The sequence below is a fragment of the Endocarpon pusillum genome, assembly GCF_000464535.1.
Source record: "Endocarpon pusillum Z07020 unplaced genomic scaffold scaffold5138, whole genome shotgun sequence".
In the NCBI taxonomy this organism is placed as follows: Eukaryota; Fungi; Ascomycota; class Eurotiomycetes; order Verrucariales; family Verrucariaceae; genus Endocarpon; species Endocarpon pusillum.
This window is the reverse complement of record NW_006916485.1, coordinates 62,308-82,877: the sequence shown is the minus strand read 5'-3', so window position 1 is coordinate 82,877 and position 20,570 is coordinate 62,308. Positions and strand designations below refer to the sequence as shown.

The window sequence follows — 20,570 nt, the reverse complement described above, 5'->3', positions numbered from 1 at the left end:
TCTTAACAAAACATGTACCCGAGGGTTATATTCAACAAGTACACTCTTCAGGTACACCTGCGAACGAAGGTGTTGTCCGACAGCATCTGTCGAGCATATCTATTAAAGGATGTCTGTCACATGTACTCGTCTAGCGGGCCCGACAGGATGCTCTTCGAATTCACCTGGGTGGTGTCCTTGCCCATGATAGCCGTTCGAAGATACATGGAGCTTATTGCGCTAATACATACTCAAGGAGAACATGCCACCAGAGCATGTCTTCGATCTGGAAGCGAGCAACGGAGGCTACGATGGTCTATATTGCAGGTTCCCTAGGCTTCGTGTCCAGGAGGGGAAGTGTGAGGATCTCTTTTGTGTTATAATTTGATGCGGAAGTGCGGCAAGGGGAGGACATAGATTTTTTAAAGGTTGTGGCATGGTTCAACAAGACTGAGTCCTGCAACGGATTCCACACTGTGCAGAGCCATGCCTCAACGCAAGGTGCAGTGCAGAGAGTAGGTGAGGACAGGGTGGCCTGACAAGATTGTGTAGGGAGAGGACTTCATCAATTCAAGCAATGATTACGACTATGTGGTTACCGAGTCATCTCAGGCTCGCAGCTTTAACACGGTGCTATTGTGCCCTCCGGATTGCCTTCTCCCAACTGCTATTCCATGGCTGCTTAAGGTGTACTTTGACCCACTCTCTTCACATGCCCTTGCATGCTGGACCATTGCCTCTCTAGGTAATTTCCATGAGGACAGATGCTCTAAGATGCCCCGATGAAGGCCAGATCTGGATCTTGCTACCCTTCAGTCGTTGCTGTCCTGAGATCTCCTGCAAATGTTCCACCGAGGTGTGATGCGGCATCGCCACAGCGTCAACACCACTTACTTACGGTAGGCGCGTCCGGTATCTTGGTAAGTGATGAGAAGTACCATCCGCTCTGCATTCTACTCGACACTCACCTCCTCAACGCCGCTATGGTCGCCAGCTCACCCACCACCCAGCGCGACCGAGTGATTCGTGGGTGAGCGCTACATGATCATGATTCATGACGATCTCTCGTCAACGGGTCTCCAACATGGCCGTTCAGCGCCACCCTGTTCAACTAAGGTAGGGGAAGGATTTCGATATCAGATCTGCTTCCAATCCCACTCTCTTCTCTCTGTTAGAAGTATGCCATGAAGCAGTGCAGATTAGATTAGTAAGCAAGAGAAAGTAGATGGAATGGATTGATTGACTTTTTATCTCAACTCCTGAGGAGTAGGATGACCGCTATATATATACGCATAGAAGAGGCAAGCTATAGAATCACCTAGAAGGAGATCATAAATCAGCGTTGCAATGCTAACTGCAGCATTTGTGAGTGTATGCGTTTCTGAGTAATAGCGCGTGGCGAACAGTTGCGGTGGTCGGAGAACTCCGTCTTCCGCTGACACTCTCTTCTTAATAATATAACCCCCTTTTTGAATTCCTCTTTTCATAGCTTTTCTCTCTCTTTTTCTTCCCTCCCTGCCTTCCTATTTGATCATATAACCAACTTTGCACTTTGATATTTACTGGTGGGATCCTTTTCAAAATTGTCGAAAAGAGGAAGAGAGGTATGTAAAGAACGGTTTTGGGGGTTGCAGTGGTTATGACTTGATGTTTGGAATTACTAGTAGTATTATATAATTCCTTGTGATCCCTTTTCATAAAAACTGTTTCTCAATATCTTAAAATAGCGTGGCATCTAGAAGAACGTGTCCATGTCCATTATGCATGCTCAGAGACATAAAATACATAGATAAAAATCTCATATTCGACCCATGGCAACGCGGACCTGCAACACATTGTTATCTGTCCTCCACCCGACCCTCCTCTTGAAACTCCCAGAGTGGTATGTATCTGATCCGCCTTTAAGAATAAACCAATAAACATCCCTCGCAGGCCACCCAATCATCCGGTTGATGAGAAATCCAGTCTTTGTCAGTAAAGGGCATCCTAAGGCCTCCCTTTCAATAGATCAAAAATCTGGTAATGCCCGACCTTTAACCAATTTGAGCGGCGACTTATCACGCCCCAGATGATCACGAAACCCCTGGAAGATCAGGCCCAAATCCTCAGGAGATCCGCACAGTTAGTACAAGTTACGGATTTATCTGGCTGGTCCATCAGCCACCACTTGATGTCGGTTCGGTCTGTGTGTGTCACCTCGCCCGCAAGCGTCTGGTGGCTGAGGGTCAAATGCCTCGAAAAGAAGCATGGAGGGGTGTGCCGAGCTGAGGTAAGAATATGCGGCCTGTAAAATAGAATAAAATAAAATAGAATAGAAAAATTAACTTCTTAACGCGGATTCGAACCCGTGTCATTCTAACTAGGTGCTAATCTCATTTATTTGAGCAAAAAGTTCACATCAGTCCTTCTCCACTCTCTACGCCCGAGGGTTGAGTAGATACTGGAAGGAGAGAAAGACATCTGCTATGAAAACTTAGCTAGCTAATCAGATTAGCAGCCGGTTTTACCGCCTGCCGTTGGGCCACAAAGAGTTTGCGTGGGACGACGATGAAAAGATGCGGATTAATATAATATATACATTTATAAATCATGTGTGCAGATCTGGTCGGTGTGTTTCTTCCCTTTCTCTTTGGTCTACGTCTTACTTTGAAATACTACTAGTAGTATCCTTGTGGGTCGCCAACTCTTTTCTACGCGTGGATGAAATCTGGACCTGCCTTACACATGACTTCTTGGACGAAGGCGAGCGGGTATAGTATGCCGGTGGCTAGATCCTTCTCTGCCAGGTCGGCTGCTGAGGTCTGCGAGTTTTGGTACCAGTCTGTCGTTTCCTAAGTACTAGTACTACTAGTACTGACATGATCACCTCTGGGCATCGGCATGTGCAGTGTCAACCATTCGCTTGGATGAGGACGTGGCTGTTGCTCCGTAGCCAGTGTGTCCATTTGAATCAAGTTGAGTCAAATAAACTATATCCGTGCTTTCGTCAAACCAAATCAACATTTTGAAAATTGACAAATTAGTCAAATGGAAGTCTTGACCGAAAAGTCTTTTTTATATTCAGAGTTAACTTTGATGGAAAGATAAAGTCTTGGCGGACTCTCTCTGTGAGATGAAAATCCCTAGCAGTCCCCCTAACAAAACACTGCTCATTAACATTTGACTCCATTTAACAAATAAGGTCAAATTGAATCAGTCTCTAGGGTTAGGCAAGCAAACCAAATGAGGAACATGATTTGGTTTATTTGATTTGATGAGGTACACTGTCCGCAGCTGCGTACCAAAGACCAAGTTATTCAATTGACTCACCCCCATTGTGAACTCTCCGTCCTCTGTGCCGATTCGCTGGGTGATCGCGCTCTGGGTCTGGGAGCGCTGATCTAGTGCTGTGATGTTCGTCAAGCGAGATAACATCTCTACTGACATAAAGAGCATTTCCAATGAAAACACCTCTCCAGCACTGTTGGTCAGAGGTTCCCATCCTCTGTTGATGAGTCTCATGTCTGGTCTCAGATATGCCTCCTGCAGTGCCCAGAGCGAGGAGAGCCATACGGGTACCTCATACCAGTCTTCAGCGTCAATCCATGTCTGGTCTCCTTCGTCGGGCTTTGAGGGTTTAGACCGAGGATATTTCCGCTGCGCTTGAAGAGTAACTTACGATGCGGCTGCAGGTACTTCTTGTGCTAAGGAGAATGTGTCAGCTGAATGGGGTATCCAGCAGCTTTTATGAACTCCTTCAGCCACTCTCCTAGAACATTTTGTAGATACTGACCTTCAAGTGTGGCCAAGCACAAATATACGGCGCCGATATAATTCAGAGCAGCTCTCTCAGCTTCCCAGTCATCAATGTAATCCAGCCATATGGCGCAGTGCTTCGCATTTTGGAAGATCAACGCTTGCCGACTGATCCCCTGCTTTGCTCGTAACGTAAGCTCCGGCTTTGAACCTTGTTGTAGAATGCAGAGTAAGTCAAACCACACGTACTTTGTCTTCATTCGATCTGCGTACAACTTCATGATTTCTGGCAACCTCTCAACCAAGAAGATTGTGTTGCCCTGAACCTTCCACCATGAAAGTCCCGGAATACGAAGAACGCCTTTTGTTCTCCACCTACCCCAAATATGGCTTATGCAGCAGTGTTGAGGTTTGTCAGGTAATTTGTTAGTAATGACTGTCTTTTTCTCGACTGCGTCACAGAGGTAGGAGGGCATCTCATTTTTAAGCCTGGTTTCCCAATAGCCAGGGAACCACATATATCGTCATTGGTGGTGGCAAGGGGTTGCCGTGGTTCACCATGACTTACCTCAAAGTCTTAAACAAGTACATCTTGTGGGCAATCCGCTGGCTGGCAGCCTGTATCAATGCTCTACGCCGACGTGGCTCTTGTAGTATTGAACCTTCGACTCCATATTGAGGATCTTATGATGATTTGAACGGCACGAATCCTGTGACGCGGACATCAGAGAGGAAGTGTTGACAGGGTGATGTTTGGTAGGGCCTAATCCCAAACGCAACATGTTGAACCATCTGAGACCACTCATAGGGTAGATAGGCATCGTTGCTAATCGCATCTCGGATAGGAGTCTGATTGACAAGACCCTTGTAGTCACTCATTGATTAGACGCCATGAGACGGGCTGGGAGAGAATTGGCGAGTCCATGAAGCGCTCTGCTTACGTTTCATCTCCGTCAATAGCTTTCTGAATAGTTCGAGATTGGATATGCCTCTTTCTCATTCGACAAAGCTCGAACGTATTGGTTTCGACGTCATAACCGTAGCCTTCCCATCGTGTCATCGAATGGGCCAAGGACAGAATGCACTTTGACCCCTAGGGGGCATACAGACCAAAAGTCACTGTTTGATGCCATGACTGACCGGCTCAAAGACAGGTCCATGAAAGTTTGCAGAATCGAACTTGTGTCGACAGAGCATGGGTCGTGATCTAGATGCCTAATAGGACAACACTTGATTTCCTGAACAGGGGCACTCGTGGTGTGGCTAGACTTGATTGGTATTGCCGCCGCCTAGGAAGTCTCATTGACCGGATAATGATGCTAGCCTGATGTACTCTGACCTGCGTGAGTAGATGCACACTCGTTGCCAAAATGTTCTTGCTCGAGCATAATAACGGTGCGCAGTGTCAGAATCCCTGCGTATATGATACGTATCTGTTACGTATTAGCATGATGGTACAAGGGTCCCCGCATGCAAAACGCACGAAACGCTCTTGTAACTGTTACGCCCTGTTATTTATGGCAGTGAGCATTGCTATACGAATTGAACGCCAAATGCTGTTTCTGAGCTGTTACAGTAATGCGCTTCTATATTATTAGTATGAGCAAATGCTCCTCTTGATAGGAGTAACTTAATCAAGTGAATTGGCACCTCCGTACGCTGTTTGCTACTACTTCTAACACGCAGTAACATGATGCCATGATTTAGGGCTGTCTAGGCGGACACCTACACTATATGCCTATTTTTTATAACCTCCTTGGTTGAAATATCTTACAAACGCCTTTTTTACATGCATATCCCTGTCAGCATCCCTGTCGCTGTTTTGCACGAATTTTGTTCATCATCCATCTTTCTGGGCATAAAATGACGGTAATTCCATGATTGGTGCATAATCGCCACAGACGAAAACTTTAAAGTGCATTAAAGTTGAGCTGGTGCCAGGCCATTGGGGAGCAATCACGTGAGAGACTATCTTGGCTGCGGAAATTTGAGCCAATAGCAATTAACGTCATTTTATGCCAGAAAGATTGATACCAGAGTACACTACTACGTACAGTACTACGTACACCGAATCAATCATACCAGAGCGACGACGAGGTGTAATACACAGTATTGTACAGCTGTCAAAATAGACTAGAGGGCTCGGACGGAAGAACTGCAGTTCTCTTGGAGCTGCACTGAACATCTTATATTTCAACAACAACTCAGTTTTGATACAATCTGCAGCTGTTACCTAAGTAACACGCCATGGAGAGCTTGCCAACCGTGTCATAGCCTTCAGAATTTGACGGTCTTCCCTTGCCGGCTTTACAACCAATCAGCTCCCTTCTCCTGGGCATTAGTAATAGGTTGGTTGATTGTATGGACTTGGGTTTAGTCTTTGGTTCAAGAGCATTCAAAAAGACTTGGCGGACTTCGAAATTACTTGATAATGCTGCAGCGAGCACGGGAACTTTGGAGTTACCGTGAAGGCATACCAAATCTATCAAGGAAGGGAGGTAATTTGTCATCCATCAATGGTAATCGCGAATATCATAAGGTTACACTTAAGCCATTACTTTAGGTGTCTGTATTTATTCGTATGCACGTCGACGATATGACTTTTTATTCAGGCAGGCAACTGCTATCCATTTTATGAAGTGATCGACGTCTACTATACAGTACCGTCTCATGCCCAGGGCAGGCTCAAGCCAGCAGCAAGCAAATTGAGTATAGCTTATACTAAACTGGTCGCGAGGCGAGCACACGGCTACCGACAAGGGCAATGATGGTAATAGAGAGTTCATGAAACTCGAGGTTGGCTCTCGAGCCTTTACGACAAAGGGCCGTTCAGAGTGAGGGAACCAGTTGATAAACCAATCCAGTATTTCCTGAGCAGGAAAGTGCCTTCATTGCTGCAAGTCGTGACCGGTGACATTTCCTTTCCTCCGACCCACGTGTTTCACACAAGAGGCTTGGAAGCCATGCATCAAGCAGATGGTTCCAGGATGTCGAGATATGTGAGTAGAGATGGAGATATACAGACTCAGATTTGCGCAGACAGCCAAACAGGTAGAGACAACCACCGTGGGGGGAATCAAGAAATATAATCCAACCCGCCAAAGTATTCGAGCATCCTAAAGCATAGACCCACATCATCACCTGGCTCGCCACCAAAAAGTTGGATCTGCTGAGCCTCGAATTTGGCAGCTTGTTCTTTTCGAATGCGGTCTTGCTCCAGCCATGCTGTGTAACGGTTGGGGCATAGCTTCGCTGGGATGCTTGAGCGATGGCGGATGGTCGGGTCCACGGTCAAAGGGTTGGGTACGGTGATCGAGCTAGGTGGCGCACAAGCGGTAGAGATGATGCCAGGTTGCGATATGATGAACTGATCAAGCGAATGATGACTGGACGATGCCTTGTGTGTGGGGCTGACTTGTTGTGTTCGCGGGCGTCTCGTGCGGCGACGATTGTGTCTGTGAGCCATGTTCCAAGGAAGGGGGAATCCTATCTTCAGGCTCGGAGAGGGAGAGTGTCGGCCAAAGTAGGGAAGGAAAGGAGAGAGAGAGATGTACAGAAATACTGTTGACATAGGAAACAAGCAGCAATCAATATATAATGTATTCTGGCTAAGGTGTAGCATGACTGTACCGTTCGAAAAGCGTCGAGTCAGTCGTTGGTCAAACGAAATGAGTCACATGCGGACGGTAGAGAAAGGATTTTCTCCAAGTCAATGGTTGACGCCTTTGGCAGATTTTTTTGGTCTATAGCAACGATGATTGTTCGACGTGGCATGTGGCAGGATGATTCCGAGACGTCTTGGCCAGTGAGTCACGGAGTTGATTGCCACTGTTTCGGGCCTCCAGCACACTGGCCAGGCGGTCATTGTTTCAAGACCACCACCCATTGAGGCTGCAGTTTCGGTAAAACATCAGTCATGTTGCAGCAGTAAAGAGCCGGTTTCAAGGTCAAAAGCAGATGCCCCCACGTCTACAGAGTAGTTACCAAGGTCGAAAAAGAACCAACAAAAGGAGAAGGCGGCAGATTTTACGGAGTACACCAGCCAGGCAAGATAATAAATGGCGCCTAGACTGGGCCCAGGACAAATCATGTTGACCTTTTGGCATAGATAATAGTGTCAAGATGAGTGAGATAGTCAGCATGGCTTCTACAGGCAGGTATCCCATATAATCTGATAGACCTTGCTTTGCCCAGGGGCGACACCAAACATGCCAATGGGATAGTTCTGGAAATGAAGACCAAAACATGCCTCTCCCCAGCGAGCAGTTACTTTATCGACCACAGCAATCCAACAGCAGATTGCTTGCTCCTTTCATGGTCAACCGTAACCTACTGTTCTTCGCTAAAGTAGAGTTGATGAGGCCTGAATGCCTGCCGCCGACCCTGAATGAATTCAACAGGGCAAGGAGCTTTCTCGACATCATATTCCCACGTCAGAACTTCAGAAGGACCGATGAGGAAGAGAAGCAGACGGACAATAACCTTGTGACGAGAAAATATAAATCTGTTGACAATGACCGGGTAATGAATTGTGTAGGTCAGTTTTAAACTATGTACATGAATGTCGTGTTGATCGTGATGGACCAAAAACGACACACCCCTGACCACAAATACAAATCTCCCTCAACGTCACATCCAGCCATACTTTTGTGTTGTCTCGCCCCGCCAGGGACGTCGAAAAGTAGAATCATCAATACCGTACAAACGCTGATAAGTGCCAAATCGATGTAACATTCATCACTCCATAGTCGCCCGTCACTGTTTCGATTTGCCCTCCGGCGCAGAAACAAGTTGATGCCAAGAGATCAATAGGCTGCTCCTCAAGTCCATATCGAGCCCGAAATGTCGTCCTTTGTCCTTTGGTTATACCCCATCAGACGGATTCGATATGGAGAATAGCATGGCTCACAAGCTTCACGAAAGAGGAGCTAAAGCAGGATCCATCGAGAGGGCCTTCATATATCCTCCACGATATTGACAGGTGCGGTAAAGCGAGGCGAAGGGGTTGGTGAGGCGGTAGTTTTTGGAACAGGTACTGGGCCAGGATCCGTGCCCTGATAGACTTGGGTCTCGGGGACTTCCGTCTCGATGGCTTGGACCCCTGCGTTTATAGGCGCCAGAGCATCGTCCTGTGCTTCAGGAGAGGCAGAGACGAGTGTAGCAAGAACAGCGGTGACGGCGAGGATGATTTTGCCGAATGAAAGCATGATGCCTGTTATTGCGAAGTTATGGGGATACGAGTGATATTTGCTAGAGCAAGTTAAAGGAACGGGGGTGAGCAGGAATTAGTTAGGCAGTAGCGAACGACGGGCGAGAAGATCTGACGGAGTGAACAGGTAAGAAGTGGTGAGGAGTCACTTATCAAGGAGGGCTGAGCTGCTGAGGCATTATTTCCTGCCAGCCATGATGAGGAATACTACGTACTGATCAGGGGCCCCGTGACTAAATAAACTTTACCTAGGAAACTGCATGGCTAACTAGTAGCTGGGCAACAAACTGTCGGAACGGCAACTCGGATCCGGACTCGCTAACCGATTTTCGCCTCTGCTGGTCTTACGCAATCGCGGGTGGCAGTCAAATCAAATCTGTAGGAGAGCCCACAATTACCACTAACGTCCTATACGGTTGCGTGCAACATACGGTCCCGTGCAACACCAAATTTTTACAACGCAATTTGAGATACAACTTCAAACAGTCATCATTTCGTCACCACAACCAATTCTCTTCGAAACAGGTCCAAATTGAAGCTGAGCATCCTATCTATCTATTGGTACTCATAATGGCTGACAAATATGCTGATTTATCCAGTTCTGAGCGTGTGGATGCAGCCGTTCAATTGCTCCATGAGAATCCTTCATTAAGCCTGCGAAAAGCAGCCACTATCTGCAATATTCATGCCTCCTCTATTTCTCGACGTCAACGAGGTCTTACAAGATCTACGAAGGAAGCTATTCAAGAGCGACAGCTGCTCACACCAGCAGAAGAGGCTATTTTGATCAAATATGCCCTCAAATACAATGATTGGGGTGATCCCCTAACTTTCGTTCCCTGATTAATGCAAACATGCTTGGCGAATGCTTTCTGAATAGTTAGGATTCAATAAATCCAAGAATTTCACCTCTGACAATTGAATACTGACGCCCCCGACTATCCCTATTAATCATTACAGCGGTCCTAGAAACCAACAAAATAGAACTGCTGTCCTATTCCATTATTCCATGCTAATGTATTCGAGCAAAGGCCTGCTTTGAACACTCTAATTTTTTCAAGGTAAAAGTCCTGGTTCCCCACTACGCCCAACAAAGGACATAGGATTCCCCAGAAGGAAAGGCCCGACCGAATCCGTACAACGTTTAGGAAGACAGATCAGCCAGGCCCAAGGTTCAACTACGAGCTTTTTAACTGCAACAACTTTAATATACGCTATTGGAGCTGGAATTACCGCGGCTGCTGGCACCAGACTTGCCCTCCAATTGTTCCTCGTTAAGGGATTTAGATTGTACTCATTCCAATTACAAGACCCGAAAGAGCCCTGTATCAGTATGTATTGTCACTACCTCCCCGTGTTGGGATTGGGTAATTTGCGCGCCTGCTGCCTTCCTTGGATGTGGTAGCCGTTTCTCAGGCTCCCTCTCCGGAATAGAACCCTAATTCCCCGTTACCCGTTGAGACCATGGTAGGCCACTATCCTACCATCGAAAGTTGATAGGGCAGAAATTTGAATGAACCATCGCCGGCGCAAGGCCATGCGATTCGTTAAGTTATCATCTGCTATGGATCGAAGAGGATGTATTTGAATAAGGAACTACACCATAGATCCCTATTCTATTTCCTATTTAGGAAGCTTGTATAGCTTCAATAATGTCAATAGTGAGCTGAATTCGCTGTAACAGCGCCGGCGAGGGTTGTGCCAAGCAATTTTGTTGCACGGGACCGTATGTTGCACGCAACCGTATAGGACGTTAACGCATGGCGTGAGACATTCACCCCGATCGGTACGTCAGGATGTACGAAAAACACCACACAAATGCTCGGATTTTGTAAGACCGGAACCAGTTTTGGCGTGCAAATGCAACGTTGGGATATATCGATGGCTAAAGCTCACAAATCAACAGCGCTATTGATCTACTCACAACTCCTGCACAGCATAGCGGAGTGCCTGCCCTATCAGAAAGGATTATCTTCTCAGCATGGAGGCCGTCTTACTCGTACCCAGGTTATGAATATTTCTCGGAAGAGCCTGGAGGGACTTCAGCCGCCAGAACCTTGCAAGAGGCTGGTTCGTTGAGGACAGACCAGTTGTGAAAGAGCATAAGTTACGCACTACTTTAGTAGTAGCACGTGGTGGCAACGTTTCGTTTCTAAATAAAGTGCAGAGCGATCACCAAGACAAGCTCTGGGCCGTCAGTGGTACATGATTTGCCACGATCAGGGGGTTGGTCTCGGTCTTCTTCGCTTTATACGTACATGTAGTACTCGTACTATGGATCACGAAAAGAGCCCGGTGATCCTGAAAGGACAGTACCTCTTCTCCTGGCAACAAGGGGTATGGCATGACACCATCTATGGTGGCATGCCATCTTTCGTGTCTGCACCCGGCTAGAAGCTGCCAGCCAGAGTGGGTGTTACAGAGAAACGAACTGCAGAACCAGTACATATGCATGTTTTGTCAAGTAACTGATTCTGTTCTTTACAATCATGAAGTTAATTTTGTCCTGTGAATTGGTATGGACAGCAGAATTGGTAGCCTATTAGCACAAGGGGGTATTGAGCAACACGAAACAGAAAGCCGCCTGTAGCTCCACGCTCCATCGCCAATCTGTAGGTACCGCCCAAAGGACCCGACGCAAGACCAAGAACCGAAGGCTCTGTGCAGCAAGAAGAATCAGCAAAAACATCCATCACGCATACTCCCTTTCCCATGCTTCCGTCAGTCCTTCAATACCGGAGCCGACCGACCATCCCAAACAACCAAGCCGCCTCAGCTTCACCCATCATCTGGATCATGTAGGTTCTCCCCTTTCCACCGACCACGCCTCCACTCTTGGCCACCTCTTCGTGCTCTTCCCAGACGCTGACGGCAATACCCGTGCGGGCAACGCGCTCGAAGCAGCTCTCATGAAGGGTTGCGTCTAGAAGAAGCTCGCCTTTGGTCTTTCCGGTGATCACAATCCGCTTCTCATTACCATTGCCATGCACGCGGTGAGGGGTGTGATTCGAAGATGGCAGTCGAGGTCCACGGCTCCGGCCTGGCTGTCCGACAATTAATGTAGAGGGCGGTCGAGAGCCAGCGGTGGTTCCGGGAGGTGACGAGTCATTGTCTGTTTGTGCGGCCGACCCATCTGCAATACTGTTATTGATGATCGGAGCTGGCAGGACGCTCAATCTGGCTGCTCCCATATGCCTCCACTTTGCACCCGACTCGCGTAGATACAGCCGAATCTTTAAGTTGTTGATTGTGCCAATAGGAGCTGTCGCTGCGGCTGCGGCTGTTGTCTGATCTGCTGTGGGAGAAACTAGACCCAATTGACTCGCTGCAGGACTGTTCGCACCACTCCCCGAACCTCCTGTCCCCGTGGTCCCACTGGACGAAGAATACAACGAAGCAGAAGCGCTGGTGCCGAAACGTCGATTCTTACGGATAACCGAACTGCGATTGAGATTGAACATTCCCTTGCCACCGGTTGCTCCACCCGAGAAACGACGAAGAGCACTGAATGCACTGCTCATGCTTCCAACGCTCGTCTCAGAATCGCCCCCAATGCTTGGAGGCCGAGAAACTGGTGCAGAGGAAGCACGGTAGGATGATCTTCTTCCAAGACCCCCGAGTCCGAACCACGAACCAGATCGGGACCCAAACCTCGAGTGCCGCGCTGAGCCTGGTCCGGTATTGAACGTGGCATCTGGCATCTCTCTCGATCTCGCCCGTTTCAACGCCTCCCAAGTAGGATTGTTGATTCTCGCGTGGTTGATCATGGCGTACAATGCCTCACACTCCTCTGCATTACGAGACCGGAACATGACATTGGTGCTTGTCTTGACTTTTGACCGAGTAGTAGATTCCGATCTGATAGAGATGTCCAATGCGGTACCACGTCGAAGGGGGATCAGCGGTGTCAGCTCGAATGCAACGAGTGGTCGAATCCCCTGATCATCAGTCTCTTCGCAGGACGAACCGTCTGCTATGGTTCCACCATCATTCTTTGTTTCGCCACCACTATGTGCCGCAGACATTTCGTACGCCTCAATAAGACCCGGTGAGACTACGACAGAGCACTCGTCGGGATGTAGATTCTCCCAAAAGCCCTTGTTTGACCATGAACTAACCGTCGCGACTGTTTTGAAAGTGGTTGCATTTGATTGGAGGGAAACGCGAGGTACCGTGCGGTAAGGAGCTTGAGAGGCCGAATTCGAGGGAGCTAGTGAACCAGCTGGCAAACTAGGCAACGAAGCTGGAGGCGGGACTCTGACTGGTCTTCTGAACTCTGCTGCCTGAATAGGTACTAATGGTGTGGGTCTATCGCCTCGCTCAAGGATACCGTCGGTCGATGTCTCCGACCCGGAAGAAGTAAACGACTCATCATCAGACTCATCAGACCCGGATGTTGTGGAAGGCGCGTACTCGTGCTTCAGAGGTGAAGACGAACGGCGATCGTCATGTCGACCTTTATGTGAAGAGGGTTGTTGAGATGTTAGAGGCGGCACGGCTTTAGCACTTCCTGGACGAGGAGCTGAATTATATGAATGTGGGATCGTTCCAGCTTCAGTAAATTGAGGAACTACTGGGGCCTGGCTTTGTAATCGATGAGGTGGGGGAGTCGGGATATCGTTTGCAGAGCACATTCCAGGATCTGAAGGTCGACTGTCGATCTTGTTTTCTAGTATACTAGCCTTAGGTTGGCTCTTTTCTTGCTTCGACTTCTTCTCTGCACTAGAGATGGCAGACCACTTTTCTTGAATTGATTGTGTCAGAGGTATGCTTGCTGGACTACTCGGTCGGAGTCGGTGGACGGTTGGTAACTCCTTGGAAGGTGTTGAAGAAATTGCACGATGATACTCTGGTCGCTGAGGGTTAGACTTGGCATCAGGACCGCATTGCGAAATGTCTGGTGTGACGTTCTCTTCTCGATCCGGAGACGCAGATCTCTGAGCATATGGCAATGTCATCCATTCTCGTGAGGCGTCGTCTGTACGACTAATCTTTCGAGCGCCGGTGCTTGACGCAAGTTGGCTGGGTAGTATAGGAGAGCTGGGTACCAGGGGTGTGCTGGAGACAGTTTCGCCAAGTCGAGTTGGCCTCTTTCTAGCCACTTTTGCCCGCCTCAAACCAGGACTAGAAGTATCAGATGAAGGAGCATGGGGTGAGATGACCTGCTCATCCTCACATGCCAAATTCGGTATCATTGGCAATGCCTTGGCCTCTTTGTTGAGCGGTGTTTGAAGAAGTGAGTGCTTGTAAGGCACATTTTCTGATTGGATTTGAAATACTTGATCATCTTGATAGACACTAGGAGCTGTTCTCGGTCTGATGTCCTCGTCGCTACCAACAACGGACTCGCCGATTGGTATCTCCACCTCTTTGGCAGTAGCATATTGTGGTATCAGTGGGAGACGCTTTTCATCAATTGTTCGCGCTTGGCTTAGAGGCAGTATGTCTTTGTTCCGTCCGTTCGTGAAGCTCGAGGTTCGATTTAGCTTTGGGGGAACTGGCTGTGTTGCGAGCATGTTGACCCATTCTGTGGCAGTCTCGATATCGCTGGTGTGAAGTAACAGGAGCTCATGCAATTCCTGTCCATAGCTGGCAAGCCCTCGAACCATGATCACAATCTCACCGTGGTTGTCACCATGTCGTGCAGATATTGAGCCACTCTCAAGTGGAGGAAATAAGAGCCATATCCCATTGTTTTCGACCTCGCAGATCAGCAGATCTCCACCTTCAGTAACTCCTGGTTGATCTTCACGCAGGAACAGCTCGATTTGGCAGTCTAGGCGTTGTCCACTGGAGTGATAGAATGTGAGGCTGAAACAATCACGAGCTTTCACTCTTCTGCTCTTGTTGATTTTGATCCCTGAAAGCACAGCCAAAGTCCGAACATCCCTGGCCTTTGTTGCATCGACGTTGGCTGCAGCTTCATCCTCAAGCCGTGATTGTTCCTCATGAGATCGCATGCGTGCTGTTTTGATCAGATCATCGTATTGCTCTGCTACAGTGGACGACTTTGAAGATGGTTTCAAGACCTTCAACCGTGCAAAGACTTTTGCCAGTTTCTTGATCCTCACTAGAGGTCTCTTTAGCAAGTAAGCAACGTCAACCTTCTTCCCATCACTGTTGACCACATCCCCATTCTCATCTCTAGCCATACCTTCGTCTATCTCAGCGTTTGTGTCTTCGTTAGGAGGAGCAAGATTGACAATAACGTCTTGAAAGCCCAGTCGCCAGGCCTTCAGATATTCGATGTAGACTTTGTGTGCGCTCTGTGCCCAAGAAAAAAGTGAGTTGAGGTTGCTGGTTGGAATGCGTTTGTGCAAAGTTTTGAGTCGTTCAAGGGCTACTCCCATGTCAACAATCGGTTTAGTGAAATTCAAATCATCGCGAGCACTTCCCGAAGAGGAAAAAAGACCAGCCGCTGCAGCTGAGTCTGATTTTGACAGAACACACTGCAATAGAACGGGAATAACACCATCCACCAACGTTTTGAGCTCCCGCATATACTTCGCCTCGTCTACCTCTAGCTCTTCAAATACCTCACCCAAGGTCGCCATTGACATACGGCTCTTCGCAGTACGGACACTTCTAGCAGACTTGATACTACCACCAGCTCTAGGTAAGGAGAGGACTGACATGAGGTCCTCGTGTGTAGTTAACCGACGTTGAAGACCATTGCTGTCTCTTGGCTGCATATTTGCACCATCTTCAGCTTCTGCCTGCGATCGAAACGTCTCAACTGAAGCTATAGTCGACAAACGATGCATACCCGTCGGTGGACATGGTCTCGTGTGTCTTGGTTGAATTTGCCTTGATGGATTCTGTCTTGATGGAGCAACCTCTGCCTCAATTATGGTGGTTGAGACCGATTCCTGGCCCGGTTCATAGTCAGGAGTGGTCTGTTTCACAGGTGAAGAACCTGTTCTACTCCGCAAGGCTCTGGCTCCTCTCCTCTTTAGGCCGTTCGACACTGCCTCTTTAGGGTCTTGATCTTTATCTTGTGACCTTGAAGAGACTCTTAGGGTCTCCTCGCTCACTCGCACAGCATCTGTGCTATCGGGAGAACGAGGACCGGCAGCGTCTGGAGATCTGCGAGATTTTTTGCGTCTCCTTCGTCCTAAGCTGGTGACCCGATCTGGCTTGTGACTCGCCGACTCAACATAATTCCAGATCTTGTTCGGATCTTGCACGGCCTTTGGGCTAACCTCGATCTTTGGTTTACTGGATCGAGTCTTTAAAGGCGCTGGAATCAGAACAGGTCCAGGATCACCCTCAATGAATGGGTCTGGCTGTTCCTCTAGCCAAGCTTCAATGCTTGGTAGTCTCTGAGATGTTGGTTGCACAGGCTCAGTGCGAGCAAGCATCTCTTTATCATCGTTACCGATGCCATCCTTTCCGGAGCGGATGCTACCTGTCGGAACACCTAAGAATTGCTGCGCTGTTGTTGGTGGCTTGTCTAGCATCGCGGCATATTGACTTCGCTGAACAGGTTTCTCTTCCGTTCGAGACGGGGACCTAAGGCTCTTCCTACGTTCCTTGGTCGGGTGCGTCGAAGGACGCCTGTCCTGAAGTCGTCTCGGAAGGCTGTCATCCACTCCGCTATCGGGGTCTGACTGAAATGCGCTCTCTTCATTGCCCAAATGCGGTCTGGGGCTGGTTGAAGTATTGTCAAGCTTAGTCTCAGCAACTGCATCACGTACGGTGCCGCTCTCAGTACTCGATCTAGGATGTTTCCTCCGCTGGCGCCTTTCCTCCCTCTCAATCCTCGACGAGCTGTGTTTGAGTACTTCTGAACTACGCTTCTCCTGCCGTGTCTCCTGCCTTGGTGTAGAGCCCCCAGATCGAGGCGACGGCTTCTCCTTCTGCTGTTGTTTCTTCTTCTTCCAGTGCTCATCGCTTATGACGCGCTTTCTGGGTGTGCTGCTGCTGCGGCGCACTTCTCGGATCCATTCTTTATTATCTGGGTCTACCCATCGACCAGTTTTTCTTCGCGGAGTCGTGTCGGCGCCTCTTGTAACCTCTCTCGCGCCTGGTGAGGCGGAGCAGGGCGCTCCGGCACCAGCATTTTCATCACCCACGTCCAAGACGTCGTCGGTCACTGGCGTGGACACAACCTTGGCTCCTTGCTCCTGCCATTGTCGGATACGGTCTTTAACTGAATTAGTATCAGATAAGCCCAGAGGCTTGGAAGATAGTGCGTCGTGTCTAACTGGAGTGACAGGCGCACCGCGGCGATTCTTCGATGAGCGTCGAGGTGTTGCAGGGCTGGCCGGCATTGCAAGCGCGGTCAAAGTCCTGCTAGCTGGCTAATTGGCTTGAGACACCACTAAAATGGCGAGTATCTCTTCGCCATCTGGAACAGGCTCGTGTCTTGGTCTCGTGGCTCTAGCTTTCGAGCCTTGAGGTGAGGTGTCAGATTTGTTGAGCACTGAATCGGTTGAAGGCAGGCAATACTGCTCGTTATACGCATCCCAAACGACAGTCGCAAGAAGAGACACTAGAGATAACCAATAACAACAAGTCACACTATTTTCGAATATAGCTACATCAGAAAACGAAGATCACAAAATGCACATTGCACATCCGCAGATGGATAGATAGATGGCGTAAGCTGTGCATCTGGCGCGTACCCGGAACGTTGCTCAGGCAGCCGGAAAGTCTAACTAAGCTACAGGGTGCGCCAACTGTGGCGTATGCCTGTTTGGGACATCCGGATCCTCAGTCACGGGTTCCCACCACTACGGGAGCGCTAACTAGCAGATGTGAATGCTACAACTCAGTGGTGAACGTCAAGTATTCTTTACAGCAGAGAGTGACTTCCTTGCAGCAGAAAGCATGTGGCCCGATCATACTACGTATTCTTCTGCACTTTCATGGGATTATCGCGTTTGTTTACTGTTTCAGCAATCGTGCGGCATTCCCATAACACTGCAGATGCAGGGACCGGAGGACCTTCACTTGCAAGGGTTGCTAGCCAAAAGCTTGGTTTTCCATCTTCATCTGTCCAGATACTATCAATGGATTGCTCTCTATCTCTGTCTAGGGTTCAGAGGGCAAGATGCAATTTCACTCACTCAAAGCAATAGAGAACACTCAAGATTAGTCCCTAATATCATCCACTGCACCGTTCAAACCGACTCCAGTTGTACGCGAAATGCATGTCGCAAATATCAGGAAATCATATGCGCGTCATATATTGCATCATCATGTCTATGAACTCTTCACATGTCCACTTATGCTCGGTTTCTTGGCAGCACCATTCACCTGGAGAGTATTTGACATCTTGTGAAGAGCTGCAAACGCCTGTGAGGTCGCCTCAATACTTTGGTAAAGAAGGGCTGTAGGATGGTCAGCAGAGGAACAAAAGCAAGCACAGAATATCTTACCGCCAGGAATCACAATCCATATAAAGTTCATGAAGAAAAAGTAAAACCAGAAATAGTAGGCTTCTGGTCGGCAATAAGTCAGGTTCTTGTGGTAATGATCGAACATGCTGGTAGCATAGTAGAGGATATCGCCATATATCTGGCCAAGTGACACAAGTGCCTGAAGTGGGTATCGCAGAGGGTGATTGACGGTGATCATGTATGCTGTGCAGAAGGAAAGAGGACCCCAGCAAAGCTGCACCGCAAGTCAGCACACATCGGACAGCTTCCATCGCTTGAAGGTATACCGCAGTGATAGACTCCATGCACAGTACGAATGGATCCGATGTCAGGTACCTCGAGTCAGAAAGCGCATATTCCTTCCATAACTGGCCGAATAGATCTTGTGCGGCGCCCATACGCGTATGGTTGAGAGCAAAATAGCCCTCGAAAAAGAAGTGTATTGTTCCGCCTGCGACCAGAGTTAGCGAATCGAGCAATGTCACTCGTGCTTGAAGGATGGGCTTACTTAGAATGAACCATAAAAAAACGAGCTTGTCAGGTTTGCGAAGCCGGGGCGAGAACCATGAAACGGAAGCCCATGTCAGTCCCAGGATTACCAGCAATCCTCCCAGGAAGATGCCAAGCAAAGTCGCGACAGACCATTTGTTAGCCAGGTAGCCCACGATGTCTACTCCAAGGGGATAAAATGGGTGAAGGGGGGTCCCAACATTGCTGGCCGTAGACAAGCTGTCCTTAGATGACCCAAACATGGCGAAGATGTGGAAAGAAAATCGTGAAGATGTCAAGCCAAAGATTAGAAAGGAAAGGATGTGTGGCTTGGGGGCAGATTTTTGCAGTGATTTGCGTTGTGCCATGCTTTAGTATGATACCCGAGCAAGCTTACCCCTGCAAACGAAAAAGGAAACAGGGCGTGGCCGCAACGCCGACTCTGCATCATCACCACGAGCTTAGCACGAGGCATACACACTCCTTTATCAGTTTAAAAGTCGCTGGCTTTCGTCTACTGACCAGCAATTCTTTTTCCACCTCGAGGCAATCTATCGCTGATAGGTCTCCTCGGTGCATTCGAGGACTCTTCACGCGTAGAGTGAAGTGTGTGAGTTGACTGAATAAACCTTTCATCCTCAAGATGTTCACGAGGTTGGTTTCTTCCTGGTGCTAGCATATGGCCTTGCTGGACCTTTGAACAGCTGCAACTTGACTATAATAAGACCTCCGGTAGACGTCTTTCTTACAGTCCCAGCTTTGCTCATGCGCATCTGGTCCATCGAGCTTCGCCAGCCTTCTCACTTCCGCAACGAAACAAATGATTCATTTAGGCTGGTCTACTACTTGTACTGTCCTTTCTTTTCGAAAACGAAGCATTCAAATAGCAATACGCTGAAAGGGCAACTACCGACTGTTCCTCAAGGGGGTCCTCAATGCAAACAGGCGAATCTTCATGTCTACTCTCACATTAAATGGGAGTGGTACTGACAGCTTGACCCAACAACTTTATCTCTGGCATTACACATCGTGCACTTCAAATAAAACGAGCCCCTGGCTGTGGTGCCTAATCAGCCTAATCAGCCTAAGTTCGAAAGTCTTCGTCCTTTTCGCTGTGCAATCGGACATCTCTCATAGTATATTGCACAATCCAATCCAGCCTTGAAAAAGCTTAGCGGGAACCACCACCCGAGCAAATGATGTTTGTGCTTCAGATGGTATCATTTGACAGCTTGCAGATCTAACAGCAACCCTTTCCTTTCCTGGGATCTCGGCGTTTGATGGGGCCGCCTGCGGGACAAGGATCTTGGTCCTCCGCATACACCAGAGACGAGGTACACCAGTAGGGAAGCAGCTTTGCCATCATGACTGCAGGCGGTCCACTAACAATACGTTCCAAAATTGTACGAAAGTTCACTATGACGACGGTTGCTTAACATTTGACATTACAGTTCTCATAAAGATAACGGTTGGGGGACTGAATCCGACGCCACCTGAGCGGTTTTCTGTGGGGAAGGGTTCAGACGCCTCGTATATGAATGCAGTTCCAACTGGATTTCACCATGCCCATTCTCGAGGCCTTTTGGACCTTTGGATTTTTCAGTACGACATTTGCAGTCGTCATCGACATTGAATCTTTAAGATTCGCTACTCTTCAGCACAAAAGTTGAGCTTGTAGCATTGCTTCGACTTCTGCTGCTTGGAATAGCCATGTCAAACAAACCTATATTTGTAGCAACGCACCCGCGTTCTTGCTCCACAGCTTTTGAGAGGGC

General features: G+C 48.4%; 3 protein-coding genes across 3 annotated transcripts; all 3 read right to left on the bottom strand.

Moving 5' to 3' along the window:
• Window positions 1–6,790: 6,790 nt before the first annotated feature.
• EPUS_03543 (uncharacterized protein) lies at window positions 6,791–7,180 on the bottom strand (the record flags this gene model as incomplete). Its single annotated transcript, XM_007806134.1, has 1 exon — window positions 6,791–7,180. One exon carries the CDS (start codon window positions 7,178–7,180, stop codon window positions 6,791–6,793), a length of 390 nt encoding a protein of 129 aa, XP_007804325.1.
• A 1,489-nt stretch (window positions 7,181–8,669) lies between these two features.
• EPUS_03542 (uncharacterized protein) lies at window positions 8,670–8,921 on the bottom strand (the record flags this gene model as incomplete). Its single annotated transcript, XM_007806133.1, has 1 exon — window positions 8,670–8,921. The coding sequence occupies one exon, from the start codon at window positions 8,919–8,921 to the stop codon at window positions 8,670–8,672; it is 252 nt and encodes an 83-aa protein (XP_007804324.1).
• Window positions 8,922–11,652: 2,731 nt separating this feature from the next.
• Window positions 11,653–19,058, bottom strand: EPUS_03541 (uncharacterized protein; the record flags this gene model as incomplete). The annotated part of the gene is made up of 4 exons (XM_007806132.1): window positions 11,653–17,075; window positions 18,307–18,541; window positions 18,594–18,757; window positions 18,815–19,058. 4 exons carry the CDS (start codon window positions 19,056–19,058, stop codon window positions 11,653–11,655), a joined length of 6,066 nt encoding a protein of 2,021 aa, XP_007804323.1.
• Window positions 19,059–20,570: the final 1,512 nt, after the last annotated feature.